Source organism: Amaranthus tricolor, chromosome 8 (assembly GCF_026212465.1).
Source record: "Amaranthus tricolor cultivar Red isolate AtriRed21 chromosome 8, ASM2621246v1, whole genome shotgun sequence".
Classification (NCBI taxonomy): Eukaryota; Viridiplantae; Streptophyta; class Magnoliopsida; order Caryophyllales; family Amaranthaceae; genus Amaranthus; species Amaranthus tricolor.
In genome coordinates this window covers 27780787-27801395 of record NC_080054.1, presented here as the reverse complement: position 1 = coordinate 27801395, position 20609 = coordinate 27780787, and the positions used below count along the sequence as shown (strand labels likewise).

Sequence of the window (20609 nt, the reverse complement as noted above, 5' to 3'; positions counted from 1 at the left end):
CTTGACTCAAATCAAAAACAAACCAACCCGAGAGTGGGCTAACCGATGAATATGAACAATGAAGAATACAAGCACTAATATAAAAGTCTTGATTCCAACTCGATTATATGAACGAAAACAAATCAATATGAGACAGTAAATCAATAATTATTATTCACGAGCTTTAATGCTAGTTCTATTAACTGACAGAGAGATAGCTACAAAAAAAAAATTGACAGGCAGCTTAAGACAATTTTTTTTAACAAAAAATAACAAAATTGAGTTTACAACAAAAAGAATCTGTGAAATAACTTGCAAGTTTTACCTAAATGAAGGGTGCTAAGTCATCAGCTGCTTTAGGAGGATGCCTATTACCAAAAAATTGGACTTTTGAAAGTTTCCCATAAATTATCCGTTGAAGTCTTCTCGAAAAAACCTCAGGTATGATGGACATAATGCAGGACGAGTCAGCTCCATATTTCTTAGTTGTCGTTTTCCATGACTGCTTGAGCAGCAATATCATGCTCAAGGTGTTGGCTGGCTTCTTCAAGTGACAAGAACTTGCTCACAAGTTTGCTCAGTTTCGCCATGTTTTCCTCGTGAATTTGAGGAGGAACTTTCTCTTTGTATCCAGAAGCAACCATCATCTTTTCTAGAGTTTCTTTTTGCCTACAAGTTGTCCATAGTTAAAAGATGATCTTGAAGTAAATCATTCAGAAAGAAAGAAGTCTTTTGTTACAAAAAGAAAGGGAGATAAGAAAGGAGTTAAGTCATTATATTCAATTAAAATCAGTTAAAGCTGATATTTTGGATTTGGTTTAGTAATATATAGTATACAGTTAGGGATACAACATGAAAACACTAAGAAACGCCTAATCACATCTAGCACATTTGTCCGTCTTCGCTTCCTCCTTTATCGGTTCCTTATTTCAATAGGCCAAAGAATTTTATTCATTGGTTTCAGATTATAATGGACTATATATAAAAAAAGATTCATTAAATCATGTACACTTTTTATTTATGTGAAGTTGTAGATGATTTTGTTACCAAGGGTCAATCAGAAACAACCACTTTCTTGTCACTAACCTAAATAAGATTGCATACATCCAGCCCCTAAATTCCGCGTGGGTGGAAGTGGCTTAATGGCATTGGAGTAATGGAATGTTGTTTTCTCCATTATTTTAAAATTTTGTAATTAAGGTAATCGTCACATTATACCAATACAGTGGAACTGTGGAAAAGCAAGATCAGAACAAAGTTACCGGGCAGAAACAACAAGAATTCAAAAGCCTTAGTCCCAAACGCCTTAAGTCAGAGCAAAAAAAGTTATTGGACAAGCTCAAAACTAAAAAAGACGAAACAATGTAGTGTAAAGGCACACCTCTTTGTTTCTTCCACCTTCTTCCTCAGCTTCTCACGCTCTACTTCAGCATTAATTGTACCTTTAAGTTTGAGATAAACAGAGAGATTTGCATTCACAACATCTACTGAACATCCAGCAGGAGCCCCATCATCCTCATTCAGAATCTGCAAAAATTCCATTTAAAAGGTAAAAAATTTATTTAACCAAAAGCTAAAAGATTCTGTGTATGAAAATGAATAGAGAAAATGCTAATAGGGAAACAATTAAAGCTCTTCCTATCATTAGAAAGGGGGAGGAAACAAAAACCCAAGACAATGCAACAAATGATAAATATTGTGCTTAGATATACAGCAAAGCTTTGAAGTCATGAGTGCATAAATGATGAGTTGAAAATCTAGCAAGACCAGCCGTAAGCTCAAAAGATAAATGTAACTAAGTACATCATCCAAGGATCGTAAGCATTCAATGACTGCTAACAATCTGATTCATACCTAGAGACCAGCATTAACATGAAAGTATTAGAATGTTCTTTGAAGATGGAGGTACCTAGTTACCATTATACCCAGTGGTAGTTTATTGAAACAAACACAAATAAGATGGGTCACTTCCAGCATTAATCAGAAGAACAAAGAGTACATAGATCACAGGTACAGCCTTACAGGATAACCAACAATGTCCACTCGAGAACTCATCTCGAATTGCCTCTAAGCTAGTTTTAATCCAAAGCCAACAACTAGTTAATCCAAAGCCAACCGACAAATTCAAGTCATTCCAAATAACCTCACTCGTGGGAAATCAGCATCCATTTTTTCTTCAATGAGAATCACACATTCCTCGAACAATATGATCTCCAGCTATTGAGCAAAACATTATTAAATTGTTCATTCCCAATGAGGGTGTACACACCATAGAGTAAAAACAAGGTCGCATTGCATCACGTCGGCTGCATTGTAAAGGTTTTCAAAATAAACTAATTTGTATTTCACGCATCGTAAAGGTGTAGAAGCCACATTTTTGGGTTGTATATAAGGATATCTTATGTTTTTGACCGATATTTAGGCGTTACTATAACCGCTTCATTCCGTTACCGCATCACCGTTATGTTACCACAATTGCGTCCATTATCGCAGTTTTACACTATGGTACACACGCTAGACTACAATAAACCAATTAGTTTGCTTCAAAATTCAAATAGATTACATCTACTCACTGAGTTTCAGCTAGAGCCAACAATCAATTACCAATCAAAACAAAGAGTCATGAATAATCAGGAATGCTTTACAGGTAACTCATAAATCATCAAACATACCTATAAATAAGGCCCTCATTGTACAATCTTACAAATGCTTCTGTTACTGCATTCGATCGTTTCTCATCCATCGTAAAACACTGTAGACAGGGGAGAAAACAGATAAATAAAATTAGAGCCGACAATATATATCAATTCCACTAATCAGTCAAATTAGAAAACAACTAACATCCACACCTCTCTGGACCAATCCATTGATGCACCAAGGTGACGCTGCTGCTTCAAGATTTTGCCACCATACTCATTTCTCCAGTTCCAAACCTTGTTGCAAAAGATAAAAGCATTAAATCTGATCCCTTTGACAGAGGAAGTTACTTTACTTACATAAAAAATTGGGAAAAAACTTACTTCTGATTCAAATTTTTCCTGGCCAAGATCATGTCTAGTTTGTTTTCTTTCACGCATGATTTTTTTCATGAACAGAGCTGAGAACCAACCACGAAAACTGCTTATCATAATATACTACAGTTGACACCCTCTCAATAATGAATAAGCAGCATAAGCTATAGTGACTAGACATAAAATGATCACAATCAGAAGGAAACTTGAAATAGAAGGAAAACAGCAATGGAAGATATATTTTGAGGGAAAGAAAAACCAATACGATAGACAAAAAAATAAAATTATCAGAGGCATTATAGCCAAACAGAAGAGAAAATTTTAATTCAAAAAAAAAGTGACGAGCTAATCAGGCTATTATCCATTTCAAGCAAACTTTTCACTTGTACAAATCCGAGTCAAAGAATCTTTTTCAACTTACAATGAAAGAAAAGTGGTCACTAAGTGAATAAATAAACACAACAGAAAAAAGATACATTTAGAAGTTATACTGCCTTAAAATAATCCAACGAAAAAGATAAAATCAAAAGACTTTTTCCGGTTCATAACAGTTAAAAATAAAACCTTAGACTAGGTTTTATAGCTATGTATTCCTAGTAAACATTGTACAGCCTATTTGTGTTACACTGCCCCATACGACCAGTGTTCAACCGAGACACGGTCCAGGTCGCAGAAGAGGTTCGGGAGCGTAATTCACCACTTTTCAAAAAATAAGGTCAACAGAAAAATTGATTTAGGGTTTTTCCACAATATTGCGAGTTCCAAACAAAATCATTTCGGAAGATGATTAAGTATATTTCTAAAGAAAATAAAGATCAGTCCCCCACTACGGCTCCACCACACAGCAATAATAGTTTTCCAGAAATTTGAAACCATAGATTATGATAATCATTTCAACACTTAAATCTAAATAAGATATTCAGCCAACTGCAGTAAAAGGAGACATTTTATGTGCAAACCACAAATAAAATTCAAAGAACTTTCTAATTACAGTATTTTGCAAACATATCAAGATATTTTTCCAGGTGGCTCAACAAGAGACTATCAAACACAAATATAGCAATTTAAATTTAACCTGTGTTGCTATGCCAGCATGGTACATTCCAGGAACCCATAATGTATTGAATCCTGACATTCTTCGCCAATGTATAATCGTGTCCTGCATACCACAGTAATTACCTCAAAAGTCACATCATGAATGAGATCCGAAGAGAGTGAAAAAATAAAAAGCTAAACCTCAATTGCAGCTGTAAGAGCATGACCAATATGAAGTGCCCCAGTGACATTTGGAGGTGGAAGAACCTGCAATGTACAATATGATCAACGGTGCTCCACAATTAAGCTCACCAAGAAATTTCAATAGTGTTAAGTGTTCTAGGGGGAAAGTTGCATGTGAACACCAACAAAAACCACTGAGATCCAAGGAATGAAGGAATACAGTAAAGGGTCATCAGATTCTTTCACCACGCAGAGACTCAAAACGTGAATTGAAACTTTAAAGTGGATGAAGAGGTCAAAGTAATTAAAAGTTCCAGGACTAGGACGGTAAAAAAAATCAGTTTTAGACACACAAAGTAAGATACAATTCACAGGAGGTGGGCATTCCCACCTTCAATGAAAAAAGTAGAAGCTAAATCAGAGAGATGATAAAATAATCCCACAAAAGTTATGATGAAAAGTGTAATGACCGGCATCAAATGAACCACTACAAACATAAGATCACTAACAAAAATATCAATAAGCACTCACAATGACAAAAGGTAGTTTTGAGCTATTAGACTCTGCCACAAAAAAGCCAGATTTTCCCCACCAACCATACCATCTGCGCCAACAAATCAGGAAAATCGAGGTCAACACACAGAAAATTTTATTTTTCTAAAGCATCAACAAATTGTTACTCACGATTTCTCCACTGCGGATGGTGAATATTGCTTTGCCATCAAACGAGAAAGTTTCTTCTTCTCACCAAGCAACGTCTTCGGATCTAAATAATTATTTGGATCCTCTTCCTTTGCATCCTTCTTTATATTCTTTCGTTCCGTCTTCTTAGAGGTGCTAGTTGGTTGTTGGGTCTAGCAATATTGAATTATATTATTTAAGTGGTAGCAAGGTCATTCTACTAGTAACATGCAGAGTTATATATATGTATAATGTAGTCCCTTATAATTCTTATGAGGAAATTTGGCATATAGTACAAATACAAATTTAAAATAGAATTTTATACCTGAAGTTTAAGCTGCTTCCGCTTTGAGCGCAGCCTTCTGTTTTTTCAGTTCTTTTTCTTTTGCCTGATCAGCAAAATGTATTAATGCAAATCAGAGTCATGTCATAATGAAGCATCTCAACAATGATAAATTCTTTGCCATATGGCACAAATCCAGATAGAAATGGAGTAAAAAGGTAGAGGGAGATTGATTGGACAAAACTAACAGCAGATATATAAACTCCAATAACAGAAACATAAAACAAGAGTGAAAGTAAAATACTGAACATATGAAGAACATAATGGCAAATTTTACCAGGAAGGTTCAAACCTGAATTTGCTTCTCAAATTGATTAAGAAAGTGACCATAATATACAGTGGGGATTTAGTAAAATAGGAGGTTTGAGGTAAAAACACTTATTTGCATTTTGGAGAATTGAGCGATCAAATCAATTATTCCTCTGTTCTAAAAGTTCTAACATGTTCCTTACAGGGTTGTCCTAAATTAGTTAAGAAATTTTCTAATGCGATAAACACATCAAACCTCAAAACACAACCTACTACATTCAATCCAATCCTACTTTAAAGCATACAAACCATACTTCTAATTTAATTACCAACCATTATAATGCAATAAGAACGATGCAAACCTTAACTTACATTCTCTAAACCCTAGAATTTAAACAAACGAAAACAATATCACAATTTGCAACTAATTTAGGACAAGAAGATTATTTGAAGTGTTTGGTAGCAAGTTTATTACGCAAAACCTCTAAAATGCCGAAGGCCTCATCAACAAATTTTTTGAACGAGTGTTACTTATCATATTTAATGCATTAGCTTTTCAACCAATCATCTAAGGTTCACCAAACACTTTTTTTTTAAACATTTATGAGAACTAGTTCGTCTAATTACTTTACATGACTAATTCCTCAAATTATAATTCTATTATTTATCAAACATGACCACGATATTAACCACTTGGGGCTCAATGCAACAAATGTCATTACCCAATGCCAAGTGGCACCAGCCTAAAAGGGGTTTAAAAGGTCGAATAATCTTACTCTTGTAATATCAAAGAGATTGTTTCGACATTTAATAGCAAACACCGTAGTAATTTCACATATATAAGAAGCATAAATAACCCAATGAGCCATTTTATTTATAAAAATCTCAAACCAAAAAAACTATCAATCTTTGGCTCCACCGAGAATTGACTCAATGAAACCACATAGGCAATTTATTATACACATATGAACAAAGACTTCGTACACCAACTCATCAAATTATTTTGTGCATCCAATTGCAATTACAATTGAATTTAAGTGGGCTTCTAATCGCCAACTTTTACTCTTCTAAAAAATATTCCATGAATAACTCTCTTCATTTGGTTTTAACAAAAACATTAAAGATTGGCACAATTTCTAAGAAATTCCTTAAGAAGAAGGATAGAAATTATATTTAAAAAAGATTTTTTTTTTTTGAAGTGATATTTATAAAAGAATTTTAACAATAGCTTGTACCATCATTTTGGTGAAGACGTGGAACCTACACCCAAATTAGATAAGGTTTTAACTAACTCAAACATCCAAAATAAGGCAAGAACACTTTAAGAATAGCAAAAAATATATTGATTTAAGAGACACAAATCATATACAAAGCTACATACTATATGCTTTTCTCTTTTGCAAAAGTGAGTTTGTAATTTGTCACATTCTTTTCAATAATTAATTGTAAAGAGACAAGCAAAACATTGCCTCCTTTGCACCATTTTGATGTACGTTTGAACTAATTATAGATAGCAAACCACTTTCTTTATCTCTTGGAATGCTCATAGAAATATAATTTCAATACACTTGCACACTTCTACATATAGTACAAAGTTCATCTACTAGCAATCAAAGACAACAAACAATTTTCAGTTATAGTAATGTGATTGCACGAATACGGCTATGTTTGAGTATGGTTGTTGTGGAAGTGATGTTTGGTTTAGTGAATTGTTATGAAGATGTTTATTAAAAGTTAATTGTTGGATGTTGGTTGTTTATTACAAAGAAGTGAGTCAAAATCCCATAAGTCAACGAAAAAGACACTCACTAGCTTTTTTTATTGTGACTTAAAAAGCAGCTTTCACTTGGCTTGAAGGTCATTTACCAAACACCCTCTTTGGTTGTTTGACCAACCAAAAAGCCAAAATCCAAAAATCGACCAATAAACCAAATGATAAGTCATGCCAAACACATACTACAACGTTTCATGAACGATATTTTGCTACTCTAATGCCACTAAATGCCTCTCGCCTACACGGGCTTAGAAGGTTAAATTTACCCCTAAATGTTATTGTGTATTTGTGTAACTTAAAATTGAAACACAAAAGATTGAATAAATAGCCAAATTGTAAATAACACTAACCTTTTCTTCCTTTTTCTTCTTCCTTTCAAGATCTTGAGTAGATAAAGGAATCTCAGGATCACCCTGCCAATTTACCAATACTTATACACTAAAATGACCGACAAGGAAAAAGGGAGGAAAAGAGAAAGAAAAAGAAAAGAGGGAATGCTCAAAATACAAAACATAATAGATATGTGTAAATAAATGGTTCTTAAAGTTGAGAGTAGCTAAAAGTGCAAAATTTCGAGAGAATGTGTATGTTTCATATGCAATTTAAACTTCGATGCAAGGAAAAAAGTAGAGCATTTAAAAATCAGATTGACACAACAATACAAGATGGTAAAGGAGAACAATGCAAACAAAAAATTAAGGAAAAAGATGAGAGGCTCACCATGGTGGACAACTACCAAAAAGTGAAGCAAATAGACGAGTTTATTATCAACTATCTTATCTTTTTGCCTCAAATGCTCTCGGCTAAAACTACAAAATAATTGATCATTATCTATTGAATAATAATATTAGACTATAGGATTCACGGTTTGTGATGAACCATATAATCATAAATACATAAATATTTTGTATACAATAAATAATAGCTAGAAGTAAATAATTACAGTTAACATGTAAAATGATATTCAAATCTATACAAATAAAGTGAAGGTAAGAACTAACGAAGTCTTTAAAGGTCATTTGCATCATAACAACCAATGATCAATTTCAAGTAACACGTTTATGAATAACAAATGCTCAAGCTATCTCAAACAACAGACGCGCTCAATACAAACTAATTGTTAAACCAAGCAAGTTTCCCAATTTTTCAAATGATTGAAGTTAGGATATGATTAAGATGTTTGATCACTCAGCCCTCAATTTCCTCCCTTTGTTATTTACATAAAAACAATCTTAAGAATTGGTAAAAGAGTACAAGTGACGGTGAATGATTTATTGATTTTAGAAGTTATTGAAAGACGATACTGGCCCTTTACTCTTTAGCATGTTTGTGAAGGCATTTGAAATTAAATGAAACAATAGAGTCTTAGGCAGATTTTATGAACGTGTAGAAGAATCATTAATCTTAAAGCAAAGAAACATGTTGTAAAGTATTGCTTTATCATTCTTGCTATTTCATTTCTTGATTCTTTTATCTCTCTCCTTGTCTTTTATTATATTTATTGCACTTGTGTGTCTGCACGTGTTGGAGGAACGACGGTTGTGTTTTATCCCCTCCCATGGACTTTTCTATGTTTCTTTATCTTTATTCTTCTATTTTGGTCCATTTATGACATGAAGGATAGTATAATGATGGTTAATCAGAATAAATCCATCAACATAAGGGCACTAAGAGTTAATAGATGATGGACATAGAACTAAAATGGTGTGTTTCATTATGCCCAGTAATTTGTCTAGTTTAGTGCACTCTCTCATTGGTGGAGGCGGTATTATAAGCTGGGAATGAAAATGATAAGGTATTCAAAGTTCTAACGCCATTTTGCATTAATAATCCAAATGTCCAATGTAATATCAAATCCATCCCCTACAAAAGCTTCTGCTTACAAAACCACAAACAGAATCCAAAAAGTCACGCATAATTCAAATGTCCAACATAATCTCAATCCAAAAAAACCTCACAGAATGACACAGTCCAAACGTCCAATATAATCTCAAATTCCACACATTACGAATATAATCGCACATAAGCAGCAAATTTTAGTACCATTGACACAAGTGATGACCAAACCCACGAATTTCCATCAATAAATTACAGCAAATTCACTATATTCAATCGAATTATCTCCGAATTGAAATGTCATATTCATTCTAAATCGTTAGCATATAGTCGCATATACCTAAACACCAGATTAGCATATTAAATATCAGTTTTTAGTGATAAAAAACGTAATTTGGCAGTGAAAAAATCAAGCAAATAATGTGAAAAAAAATAACCCACTGAGTCCACCATTTCGAATTCGAACATTAAAAAACAAATTACATTTCACTGAAGTTAGGCATTAGAATTCAAAGCTAAAGATATTAGGGTGCGAGATTAATTACCAGATAAAAAGAGGGAAATGGCAGATGGGGAATGGGCCGGTGGTTCGGTATACCGGAGTTCCGTTAAAGCAAGCACGAACGGCGTAAAAATCAAGCAGTACAAAAATAAACACAATGAAAACAATGAGCTCCGTTAAAGTCCTAGTTTAGGTGTGGTTTTGGCTTAGTTCAAGTCATTTATCAATTGGAATTTTTTTTTTTACTTAACCTATTAATAAAACAAAACCAAAAGATAATAACCAACCAAAAAGTAATTCACCTAACTGATCCGTAATAAATACATAATTTTTCAATTAATATAGTCTTATCATTAGATCTCTTTAAAGCTGTTTAAAATTAACCTGAAATAACTCACATTGTAAATATCAAATCATATTGTTAAGATATTTACTCGTCGTCAATGACAAAAATTAATCCAACACAAATAACTATATCAAAGATCCGCCTAAACACCTAAATGAACACCTCTATACACTCCTAAATTGGGCTAAATAATAAACTGGTTAATTAAAAAATCTTCTTTCATACTTAAAATAGTTGGTATTTAATACATTATTTGAGCATGTTTAGTTGTGGTATTTGATTTAAAATGCATGTTAGTAGTATAATATGATCATGTGGATAGTTCTCTTAATCACTTAATTGGCGTTGCTAATCCTCATATCTTTGTTTGATTATAATAATTTATTAGCATGATTAAGGGTAACTAGTGTTGATTGCATGGGGGTTAGCCCTTTGGTGGTTCATGGAACTCTATTTAACGTTACTAAGAGGAATGGTCAATGGAGGATGTTGGGTTAGAAATTCCCAAATGAACAGAGTATGTATTATAAATTTGATGAAAGATAATACTTTTTTTAATGATAGATTATTATTTCCTAGAAACCAATGAGTAGAATTTTCCTCTTACACGTTAGAAAATTTTTATTTAGTTTCTATAAAGTTAATGTAACTCTTTTATTACAAAAGTAGTTTTAGAAACTTATAATTTTGTCATTAGTGAAAGTGAAGAAATTATCATTTTGTAAGGATAATTACAATTTTTTATAATTTTTATTGGTTTTCAATATATATTCTCGTTACTTACCAATTAAAAATAGTTACAAATTTTTAAGTTCTGCCCTATTTTCTATCTCTTCTGTTTTGATGAGTTTTTCTCTTGCACATTCTTATGAATTGGAGGAGATTTGTAGATGCAATTGTGTTATGCACAACTTTGTAATTTAACATCACTTAAGGTAGACTTTCTCTTCTTGAATTTGATTTTTGTTGAATATTGACGGTCCGTTTGGTACATGGTATTAGAGGGCGGTAATGGTAATAAAATTAAGTAATAAAAAACTTGGTTGTTTGGATGCCTTCAATGGTAATTAATGGTAATAAAATTACCAAAAAGGGCTATTTTTATTACCATCAAACAACCTGGTATTAGGCTGTAATGGTAATGAAGTATTACTGTGGTAATAAAATAAGGTAATGTTGTTTCGAGCTGAAGAAAAAAAATAATGAAGAAAAAAAAGATAATGTATGTAATTATCCAAAAAAATATTATTATTAAAAAAAACATCAGTAGATAGAATAATTTAGATACAACAATGCTTTTAGATGTCTGTGTTTTCCATATTATAAATGAATTTCAATATATAGTTTTTTTTATGAGTTAATTGTGTAAGATTTGAGGTTTGATAAAGAACAAACTATTTTATCATTAACGAAAGTAAAAAAAAATTATGATATAGCAAGGAAATAATCACAATTTTCTCATACTCAATGTTTTCAATATATACATTCCCATTATACTTGCCAAACAAAGACATAAATATGAATTTTTATTGTCTAACTAATAATTCTCATTGTATTCTTTTCTTTTAACTCTCATTGATAAAATCTATTAACATTGAATTGAAATAACTAATAACATATAACATAGAAAAATGACAGCTGAGTTGATTCTATACACATGTACAAATGAACGTTCGACCCACCATATAGTGTGTCTTGGATTTGCCAACTTATGAAGGCTTGTTAACTGAATCATCAAAAAGAGGAAGAACTCTTTAATACTCATAAAAAGCAAGCCAACAATCAACTGAATCTCAAATTCTAAACATTGATTCTCATTATTTATCATCATAATAATAATAACAAGGCACTGTTAATATTATCACAAACAAATTACCATTCTCAGACAAAATTTGAGCTTTAAAAAAAGTTAAACAAGCCTGAAGCACCTGCAATCCTGTATTGACAATTCACTTCAGTTGGGCCCAAATGAAATTTGTCAAGCTTGTGCTCTTGAGTTGAAATAGACCTAGTTAGGAATTCGTTGGCCTTAGCTACCACCCTTTTTTCGAGGAGGAACACCCAGTCCAGATCGGATATTAGCACCGGCTTTTATCAAATCTTCCACCTAAATCAACGAGCAACTTTTTAGGATAAGATACTTAACCTTCAATGAAGTGCATATTTATACTCTTCTGGTATTGGAACGCTCGTTCACTTTACAAAGAATCCCATAAACCCCAATCCGTGTTGCAATGACAATAAAGATTCAATCTCGGGTGCTCCTCATGGAAGGCATGATGGAATCACATTACAAGCTCTTAAGAAGATGATCTCTTGTTAGTTATAGACATGGAAATATGTTAATTAAGCGGTTACGTCTGATAATAGACGTCATGAAAACAGATGAGGTACATAGGTAATATTCTCTTGACACCGGAAGGAAACTATTGCAAAGGACATCGAAAGGAGAAAACAATTAAATTAGTAGAGAACTTTACAGATCACATACAGATGAGGCATAATCAACTAACATCTACTTTCCTTCCTCCCTTGCCAGATATACATGTTGCTGATTGAGAGCTTGAGCAACGCTAAGGCCTTGTTTGGATGGTGGAAAATGAAGAGAAAAGAAAGGAAAGAATTTAGAGGGATGTAAATCCCCTTGTTTGGATAGCAAAATGGGAGGGAGAGGATTTAGAGGGAATGGATTTGAAGGGATTAAGTCTTTTCATTTTGTTAACATCTAAATCTCTCCATAAAAGGAAAGATTTAGAAGAAAAATGAAATTCCTTTCTTTCCCCTTCCCTCCCCTTCCTTCCTATACAAACAATGGAGTCTTTTCCTTCTCTTCTCCTCCCCTTCCTTTCCCTTCGTTTGCTTCCCCTCCCTTTCTTATCTTTTCTCTCCTAATTCACCATCCAAACATAGTGTAAAGCATGACACAGATAGATAATATAATTTATGATCTTACACATAAGTTTTCACACTTTGGAATAGAGTTGAAGATTAAGACTAACACTATTTGGGTAAGAAGGATATGAAAGAAAAGGGAGGGAAAGGAGAGTAATGTTGTGTTTGGATACTAGTTTTAGAGAGGGGGATTTGGAAGGGAGATATTTGAAGGGATTAACTCCCCGAATTTTGTTGAATACCAAACACTATCTTTTCCTTCCCCAAAAGAGAAACAATACCCTTGAATTTCTTCACCAAAGTATCACCAAAAGTGAAAATACTTGGAAGGAAAAATGATATTTCTTTTCTTTCCTCTTCCCTTCCTCCTAAAGAAACAAGGGGAATTCCCGCCATTATTCAATATCCTTCATTTCCCCATCTCTTCCTTCTTTTCCTTTCCCTTCCCTTCCCTTCCCTTCCCTCGCAAATCCTTATCTAAAAGCAGCATAAGCAATCTAATTTCCATAGTTAGAACATAAAAAAAGGAGGGGGAAAGGCCGAAGGGAAGGCATTGGAGGTAAACATTTGCCTTCTTCTCTTATTAATATTAATTCAAATATCGTTTCGCATCCTAAAAGAACAGCAATCCTCTTATATTGATCTTATAGAGTCTGATGTAACTATAACATAGAGTCTACTCACATGCGAGTATTAAAGTTCACACACATGTAAAATATTCAGGAAGATGAGCTAAAACTAGTAACACAACTACAAAAGCCAAGCATTTAAAGCAGTGAAAATCATATAAAACCCTTCAACAAACAAAACCCACATCCTAATTTATACTTCAATTCAAAATTCAACTTTTCATTTCAAATATCACAAAAACCTAAACAAAATTCAATCTTTCCTCGAAATTGGATCCAAAACAACCATTCTTACCACAAAAGAAGGCACTGAATATCCCCAATAGGGCAACAACCATTTTCCACCATGATCGAATTCCACATTAAACATCTCACTATCAGACACCACAAAACCCTAATCAAGATCCAATCCTTTCTTTCTTTATTTCATGATATTGAACTAAAAAATAAAAAATAAAAAAATCCTCCCCCAATGAGGAGGCACATTAAATCCCCAAATGTGCAACAATCATTTTCACCATGATCGAAACCCACATCAAACATCTCACAATAAGACACTACAAAACCCTAATCGAGATTCAATTTTTCCTAAAATACACAAAACTGGAACCAAAAAAAATTTTCCCACAAAAAGGAGGAATTGCATAATGTACCCAAATGGGCAATCACCATTTCCACCATCACCAAAACCCACATCAAAATTTCACCATCAAACCCCAAAAAAACCCTAATCAAGATATAATCATTCCTTCGATTAATGAAATTTAAACTTAAAAACTTTACATAAAAATGATGAGAGAACAAGACACTCACTTTATGAATGCCACATGCTCTAAGGACACCAAAAGAGGCAGTGGCAGCAGCACCAACGAAGAGAGACGCAACAGAAAAAGCCTTCAAAGGCATGAACTTAGAATCTCCCGAAAAACCTTTCCTGTAAGATTTGATTCCCCAACCCAGTTGAGCAATGCTTGCTCCAGCCCAAATCCATTGTTCTTCAATTCCTAATTTAAATCCTTCGTTCTTGCTGATACCGCTACTTTCTTCCTCCATTTTCATCTCTTTTTTTTTACTATTGTGCTGTATGAGGTATTTTTATTTTATACTCGCCCTTTTGCTTTTCTCATTCTGTTTGTTGTTAAGTCTGGTATGGTTCCTTTTGAAAGTAAAAAATAACATTAAAACTTGTCGCTGACCGGATAATTGCTAATTAACACAAAATTCATAATTCAAATTTAATTTTAATTCACTCTTTCTCTTTTTTATTGTAAATATATATTTTCATTTTAATTTATCTCCTTAAAAAAAATAATATTAGAAGATATACAAAACAAAAAGAAATTTAAAAGTTCTTTTTTCTGCTTAAGAAGAAGAGGATCAGATGCGAGCATGTAATAGATTGAGGTTGTAAATATGCTTAGTTCTTAGTTAGTGGTTGCACTTGCGGAACATCAAAACAACATTATTACTTAAAACTTTTGATTGATAATAATAAGTGAAAAAATATCTCGCCCTAAAACCTAAAGTTGGGTAATTATTTATGTGTGATTGGCTGTACAACTAAGTGGCTTAAAGTAATTTAAAAAATTGGTTGAACTAGCTTGAGTTCCGATTGATAAAGAAACGAACTCGGATCAACATGAATTAATATTTAGTTTAATTATTATTTATGATTTAAGATCACGTGAATAAACCCCCAACCAAACTAATTATTATCACTACAATTAGGTCCATGACCACTTATAGAATGATTCTAATACAAGCCTATATAGCAAACTTGAACTAGCTTGAGTTCGGGTTGATAAAGAAACAAATTGGATTAAGCTGAACTAATATTTGATTCAATTATTATTTATTATTTAAGATCACGTGAATCAACCCCTAATCAAGTTAATTATTATCACTACAATTCAATCCATGACCATCTATAGAAAGGTTCTAATACAAGCCCAAATAGCAAAATGGACTTATCAAATTGTTATTACTGTGAGAGATCGTCTCTTGGTGAAACGACTTTAAATAAATAGTTCATATTTTAATAATTTGTATTAGTTGAATAGTTAATCATGTAAAGAGCGAGTAGATCTTATACATACTTAGTTTATACTAAAATTATATACGATAGTTATAGACTTAAAGATTATGAGTTAAAAAATACAACTTAATGGAGTGGAAAGTAAATAGTGTAAGTTAGAGAATCAAAGAAAAGGATACAATATAATACTTTTACATTAAATTTGCATTAAACGTATTGGGTATAAAACGCGTCTCACACTAATAATATCTGTTTCAACAATGTTTGTTTACCAAAAAATTCTTCATGAAACAAGTCATAGTATCATACTCACAGTCAAATTTCTACCGGCTTCCCCAAAACCTTAGCCAACTCTAAGGTCTTGCTCCATATCTGCATCTCCAAAGAAAAAAGCTCCGCAACAAAAAATGGCCCACTCATTTGTGTCGCTACAGTCATCTTCAACAACTCCAACACTCAATACGTCCATTTTCGACCGCCATTTTTCTTCTCGCTCTCCTGACTCTCTATTTCTCTCGCTTCCTTTAAAGCCTATTTCTACCAGGTATTATCATAAATTGGCGATTTGAACTTCTGAGTTTCACTTTTTCTTTGGTTCATTCTTAGAATCTCTCCATTTTGATTTAATTTTGTTAGGTTTTTAAAAGCGAATGTATCCGACAAAAATCGTCGAATTTCAACTGTGAAGGCTTTGCATTCTGATGGATTGGAAACTCCTCGAACAAATGAACGCTCTGGAATTTGGTCCATTAGGTAGGGTTTTTTTTGTCGAATGATTTTCAATTATTGTTAACTTTTATTCCAGTTGTTTTTAGTAAGTCGTATGGTTTAATTGTTTTAGAGATGATTTGTTGGTTCCGTCATCTCCATATTTTCCTACTTATGCTCAAGGACAAGGACCTCCTCCTATGGTTGCTGAAAGGTTCCAAAGTGTGATTACTCAGTTATTTCAATATGTAAGTTTTTTTTTTGCTTGGCTAAGAACTTAGGCTTTTTATAAATGAAACTTTTTAATTTTAATGGCCAAAAAAAGTAAATCAAGAGTAATGAACTGTGTATTGTTGTTCAATTTTAGAGAATTATTCGATGCGGTGGTGCCGTTGATGATGATATGGCCAATATAATAGTTGCTCAACTTCTATACCTGGATGCTGTTGATCCAACGAAGGTTTGTTTGTTGTTTATTGCTTTGCAAGTTTCCAAAAATTGAACAACATTGATATGTTGCTTAGATTTGATTCAAGTTGATGGTCTTATTATTTATAGCATGGTTGATTACTTACTGAGTTGTTTTGTATGATGATTTTTTCTTCTTTGAAGGATTTTTACTTGAAAGTTAGGTGAAATTTGAAAATTATAATGGTTATTATAGGACACCTTTGCGAGTAAGTAATATTTGAGTGTTTGTCTAGGATATTCATCTAGGATTTTCGTGCACTTGCTTTTTCAAATGATATGTGCACTTGTAAACTTGTGCTTGCTTGAATGTCTTCGACCTGAGATCTTTTATGTAGATCCGAGTCCACGTGATTTTATCTACTTTGCTAAACCCTTATTACATGTATATGATGTTTGTTTTTGAGATTTTGTGATTATCTATTTCTGATATGTTTTTGGTGACCATTTCAGGATATTGTGATGTACGTGAATTCCCCTGGAGGATCTGTTACAGCTGGTAATGGTTGCTTTTGTATTGAGTTAGTTGTGCTAACAAGTGATGTAATTTCATATTATCCTATTTTTACAAAGTTAATCGGTCCTTATCTTTTTCATGTCAGGTATGGCAATATTTGACACGATGAGGCACATCCGACCTGATGTCTCCACTGTATGTGTTGGACTTGCGGCAAGGTGTTTTTTGAACTTTTCTGGTCATTGTTGCGCTTCTTTTGTTTTGTTCATAAAACTTTTAATTAATTGGCACAATTAAATATTTTCCGCTGTTCATTCCTGTCCATAAATGTCATGTTATGTACCAGGACGTAGTTGCTTGGTTGACGGACTGATGTTTGTACTTCTTACTGAGAGGGATCACCGATCATCAGCACCCTGCTTTCATGTCGATTAATCAAACATCTGTCGTTGTTCATTTTTCCGTGTCTCCATGCTTTACGCTGCATAATTTTCCTCCTTTATTTCCTATACACTTGTAGATAATCGAAATAAATGGGGAAGAAGAATTAATGTGGACAACCATTGGAACTAATATTTAGCCAAACCATGCGAAGTGATGGTGCCTTGTTTTTACACTGTGTGAGACTCTCGAAATCATTCTTTGTGATGGTTTTTGAAAGTTCTTACCTGGCGTGCTTCCAAATGAATACTTCAAATTTTCATTTTGTAGATGTCCATTCAATCTTCTCACATGCTCCCTCCTTGAATTTGTCATTCATCGCTCTTAGATATATTGTGGCTGGGAACTTACTACTTCTTTTGTCCCACGAAATTTGCGCCACTTTCTCATTTAGTTAGTTTCATCAAACTTGCCCCATTTTTAATTTTGGTCATGATCCACACTCCTTTAATCTTCATCCACACATTTAACTACATTTTCATCTCATCTACACGTTTTCCGCTTTCCCATAAAATATTTACCCACTTTTCTTAATTTTTCCACCAATTGCCAATGAGGCAATTTTCATGGGACAGAGGAAATACTTGTTTAGAATTGAATTTAGAACTCTAGATATCAGAGGTTAAGAGCAAATTGTTGTCATGTTGTTTGTACTTTGAATAAGTTGGAGGACAGGAAACTACCACACTACACTGTTCTAGTGCTTAAAGGGCAAAGGCTATTGGAAAATATGGATGTTATCCTTTTAACATGTACATTAATGTAATCTGAATGATGTTGAAATTTTTGTGCAGTATGGGGGCGTTTCTTCTAAGTGCTGGCACTAAAGGTAGCTTATACACATGATTGGATTTGTGATTATTTACAAATTTTTCTATCTCTATCAAAGGCTTATTATGATTTACCATGGTGATGCCTTTTTGAAGGAAAAAGGTACAGCTTGCCTAATTCAAGGATTATGATCCATCAGCCTCTTGGTGGTGCACAAGGTGGTCAAACCGACATAGACATCCAGGTATAGCTCTCACCTTCTGCTATTGCATCCTGAATATTTAGATACTCAAAAGATAAAAGATGGCATCTGTATGATCATTTAACTCACTTATCTCTACTTAGGATTTCATGAGAAAAACATATAGTTCATCCAATATGCTTGCAATTGTCGGACCTATATTTTACTCGACCTATATATAATTTAGTGTAAGGTTAGAAACATAGTACTGTCTCAACATATAAGAATGTGAACCGGCTACTGTAATTTCCTGGCCAGGCAAATGAAATGCTGCACCACAAGGCAAATCTCAACGGGTACCTGGCATACCACACTGGTCAAAGCTTAGAAAAAATCAACCAAGATACTGATCGTGACTTCTTTATGAGTGCTAAAGAAGCTAAAGAATATGGACTCATTGATGGTGTCATCATGAATCCTTTGAAAGCGCTGCAACCACTTGCTGCCGCAACGGCTGATCAAGCATCGTGATACGAAAGTTGATTGTTCTTGTGTTAGTTTTAGAAACATACTGCTCTGGAGTCAACTGTGATTAGAATTTTGAACTGCAATCCCTAGTATCATCTAACCCGAAAAATATATAAGACAGACGAGGAAATGACTGCTAAATGACTGTATTGGTCTGTGGAAAGATGCATGACATGCATCTAATCTTGAGATTTCAAAATATTCATCTACCCTTCATATATGATGAGAAATGATGATATAAATTGAATTTTAGGTCTTTCTTGTAATTTGGACGAAGTTTGTTTGTAAGAACAGGTTTTTCTGTTGCAATCAGAAAATGGAAGTTTATCCAGATTTTTTTTGCATGATGGTTGTTGTCTTGTTGAACTATATTTGAATCATGGACTAAACCACATTTACTTGTTACTACTACTAGTTATTACTCTGTTTATAAGGATTTGCCACAATGTTACATTTATACATTTTTTTTAATTTTGATTTTAAGTGAAAATAGAATTGAATTCTATGGATGATATTTATGTGAAAAAAGAAGTTGGTCGAGTTTGAAATGAGGCAAAATGGGGGGACAAGCCAAAATAGCATGAGGCAAATTGAGAGCGTAGGAATATCATGCTGTGTATTCATAATAGTGTGTTTAATTACGTTCAAGATAAATTCTTCATTAAGACCATTTTAGTGTATATTGGTTGGCCCAATATTTAACTCAAAAAGAAAACAAAAAAGTTATTAATGTTTAGTTACATTTTAATTTACTTAATTAATTTTTTAAAATAATCATTAAATTGTCCGTATGTATGAGTTTGTTCTACGGTGAGACGATCTCATACAAGACTAGCCGAAGAACTTAACTTCAAAATAAGATTAAGAATGTCTTAATATTCAAAGTATCAATTTAATAATACATGTGTTAAATATTAAACGATTAAAATAAGTACTTTATGTATAAAAATATATATTTTAATTAATTTAATTAAATTATTTAGCCAAAAAAAAAACTCTTGCAATCAGATCGTTTTAAATGAGTATTTGTATATGAAACGATGGGAAATAGTAGGTTGATCTTTGAAAAGTGAGTTGCAGTTAGGGCTGAACAGGGTTTGGTCTAAACCGTAAACCAAACCGGACCAAACCGTAATTTAAGTATTTGGTCTGGTCTACGGTCTGAATGGTCTGGTCCGTTTTTTTTTTTCTTTTAAACGGTTTACGGTCCGGTCCCGGTTTTTAAATTTGTAGACCAAACCGGACCAATAAACCGTAATAAACTCTAATATTAGGGATTAGGATTTAGGGCAAACATTTCCTTCCTACTGCCGTAAATTAGAAAACGCAAAAGGCAAAGCTGCTTCCTTCTCCCATTCTCCTCTCTTCTTCCTCGCATCCTGCCCAGGCCCCAGCAGCCCAGGTCTGAGACACCATTGATTAGGGCAAACATTTCCTTCCTGTCGCCTCGCCGCGCTTCCTTCAACTCTTCAAGCTTCAACCCATCGACAAACGACCTCCTTTAAAGACGCCTCTGCTTCTGTGGTTCTAGTTCGAGGCTTCGATGCTCCTCCTCCAATC

The 20609-nt window shown here is 33.4% G+C and overlaps 3 protein-coding genes across 3 annotated transcripts; 1 reads left to right on the top strand and 2 right to left on the bottom strand.

Annotated features, from left to right (window-relative positions):
• Positions 1–1359: 1359 nt before the first annotated feature.
• Positions 1360–9786, bottom strand: LOC130820678 (valine--tRNA ligase, mitochondrial 1-like). Its single transcript, XM_057686136.1, has 10 exons — positions 9637–9786; positions 7606–7668; positions 5215–5278; positions 4893–5062; positions 4740–4812; positions 4227–4292; positions 4066–4149; positions 2829–3096; positions 2652–2731; positions 1360–1506 (listed from the first exon to the last, which is right to left on the bottom strand). Exons 4-8 carry the CDS (start codon positions 4928–4930, stop codon positions 3049–3051), a joined length of 309 nt encoding a protein of 102 aa, XP_057542119.1. The 5' UTR covers positions 4931–5062; positions 5215–5278; positions 7606–7668; positions 9637–9786; the 3' UTR covers positions 1360–1506; positions 2652–2731; positions 2829–3048.
• Positions 9787–11721: 1935 nt separating this feature from the next.
• On the bottom strand, positions 11722–14665 carry LOC130820677 (uncharacterized). The gene is made up of 2 exons (XM_057686135.1): positions 14274–14665; positions 11722–12046 (listed from the first exon to the last, which is right to left on the bottom strand). The coding sequence occupies exons 1-2, from the start codon at positions 14517–14519 to the stop codon at positions 11969–11971; spliced, it is 324 nt and encodes a 107-aa protein (XP_057542118.1). The 5' UTR covers positions 14520–14665; the 3' UTR covers positions 11722–11968.
• Positions 14666–15751: 1086 nt separating this feature from the next.
• On the top strand, positions 15752–19393 carry LOC130820676 (ATP-dependent Clp protease proteolytic subunit 5, chloroplastic-like). Its single transcript, XM_057686134.1, has 9 exons — positions 15752–16039; positions 16132–16248; positions 16337–16451; positions 16571–16663; positions 17125–17170; positions 17274–17346; positions 18364–18398; positions 18496–18584; positions 18840–19393. Exons 1-9 carry the CDS (start codon positions 15903–15905, stop codon positions 19050–19052), a joined length of 918 nt encoding a protein of 305 aa, XP_057542117.1. The 5' UTR covers positions 15752–15902; the 3' UTR covers positions 19053–19393.
• The last annotated feature ends 1216 nt before the right edge of the window (positions 19394–20609 follow it).

Excerpts from the sequence above, each read along its gene's own strand:
- LOC130820678 (XM_057686136.1), bottom strand. The coding sequence starts at position 4,930 with ATGGCAAAGCAATATTCACCATCCGCAGTGGAGAAATC. Across the intron at positions 4,813-4,892 it reads CCATCCGCAGTGGAGAAATC|ATGGTATGGTTGGTGGGGAA; the intron begins GTGAGTAACAAT and ends TTGTTGGCGCAG. Across the intron at positions 3,097-4,065 it reads ATGCTGGCATAGCAACACAG|TTTTCGTGGTTGGTTCTCAG; the intron begins GTTAAATTTAAA and ends TATGATAAGCAG.
- LOC130820677 (XM_057686135.1), bottom strand. The coding sequence starts at position 14,519 with ATGAAAATGGAGGAAGAAAGTAGCGGTATCAGCAAGAACGAAGGATTT. Across the intron at positions 12,047-14,273 it reads GAGCATGTGGCATTCATAAA|GTGGAAGATTTGATAAAAGC; the intron begins GTGAGTGTCTTG and ends TCGTTGATTTAG.
- LOC130820676 (XM_057686134.1), top strand. The coding sequence starts at position 15,903 with ATGGCCCACTCATTTGTGTCGCTACAGTCATCTTCAACAACTCCAACA. Across the intron at positions 16,452-16,570 it reads TTACTCAGTTATTTCAATAT|AGAATTATTCGATGCGGTGG; the intron begins GTAAGTTTTTTT and ends GTTCAATTTTAG. Across the intron at positions 16,664-17,124 it reads ATGCTGTTGATCCAACGAAG|GATATTGTGATGTACGTGAA; the intron begins GTTTGTTTGTTG and ends TGACCATTTCAG.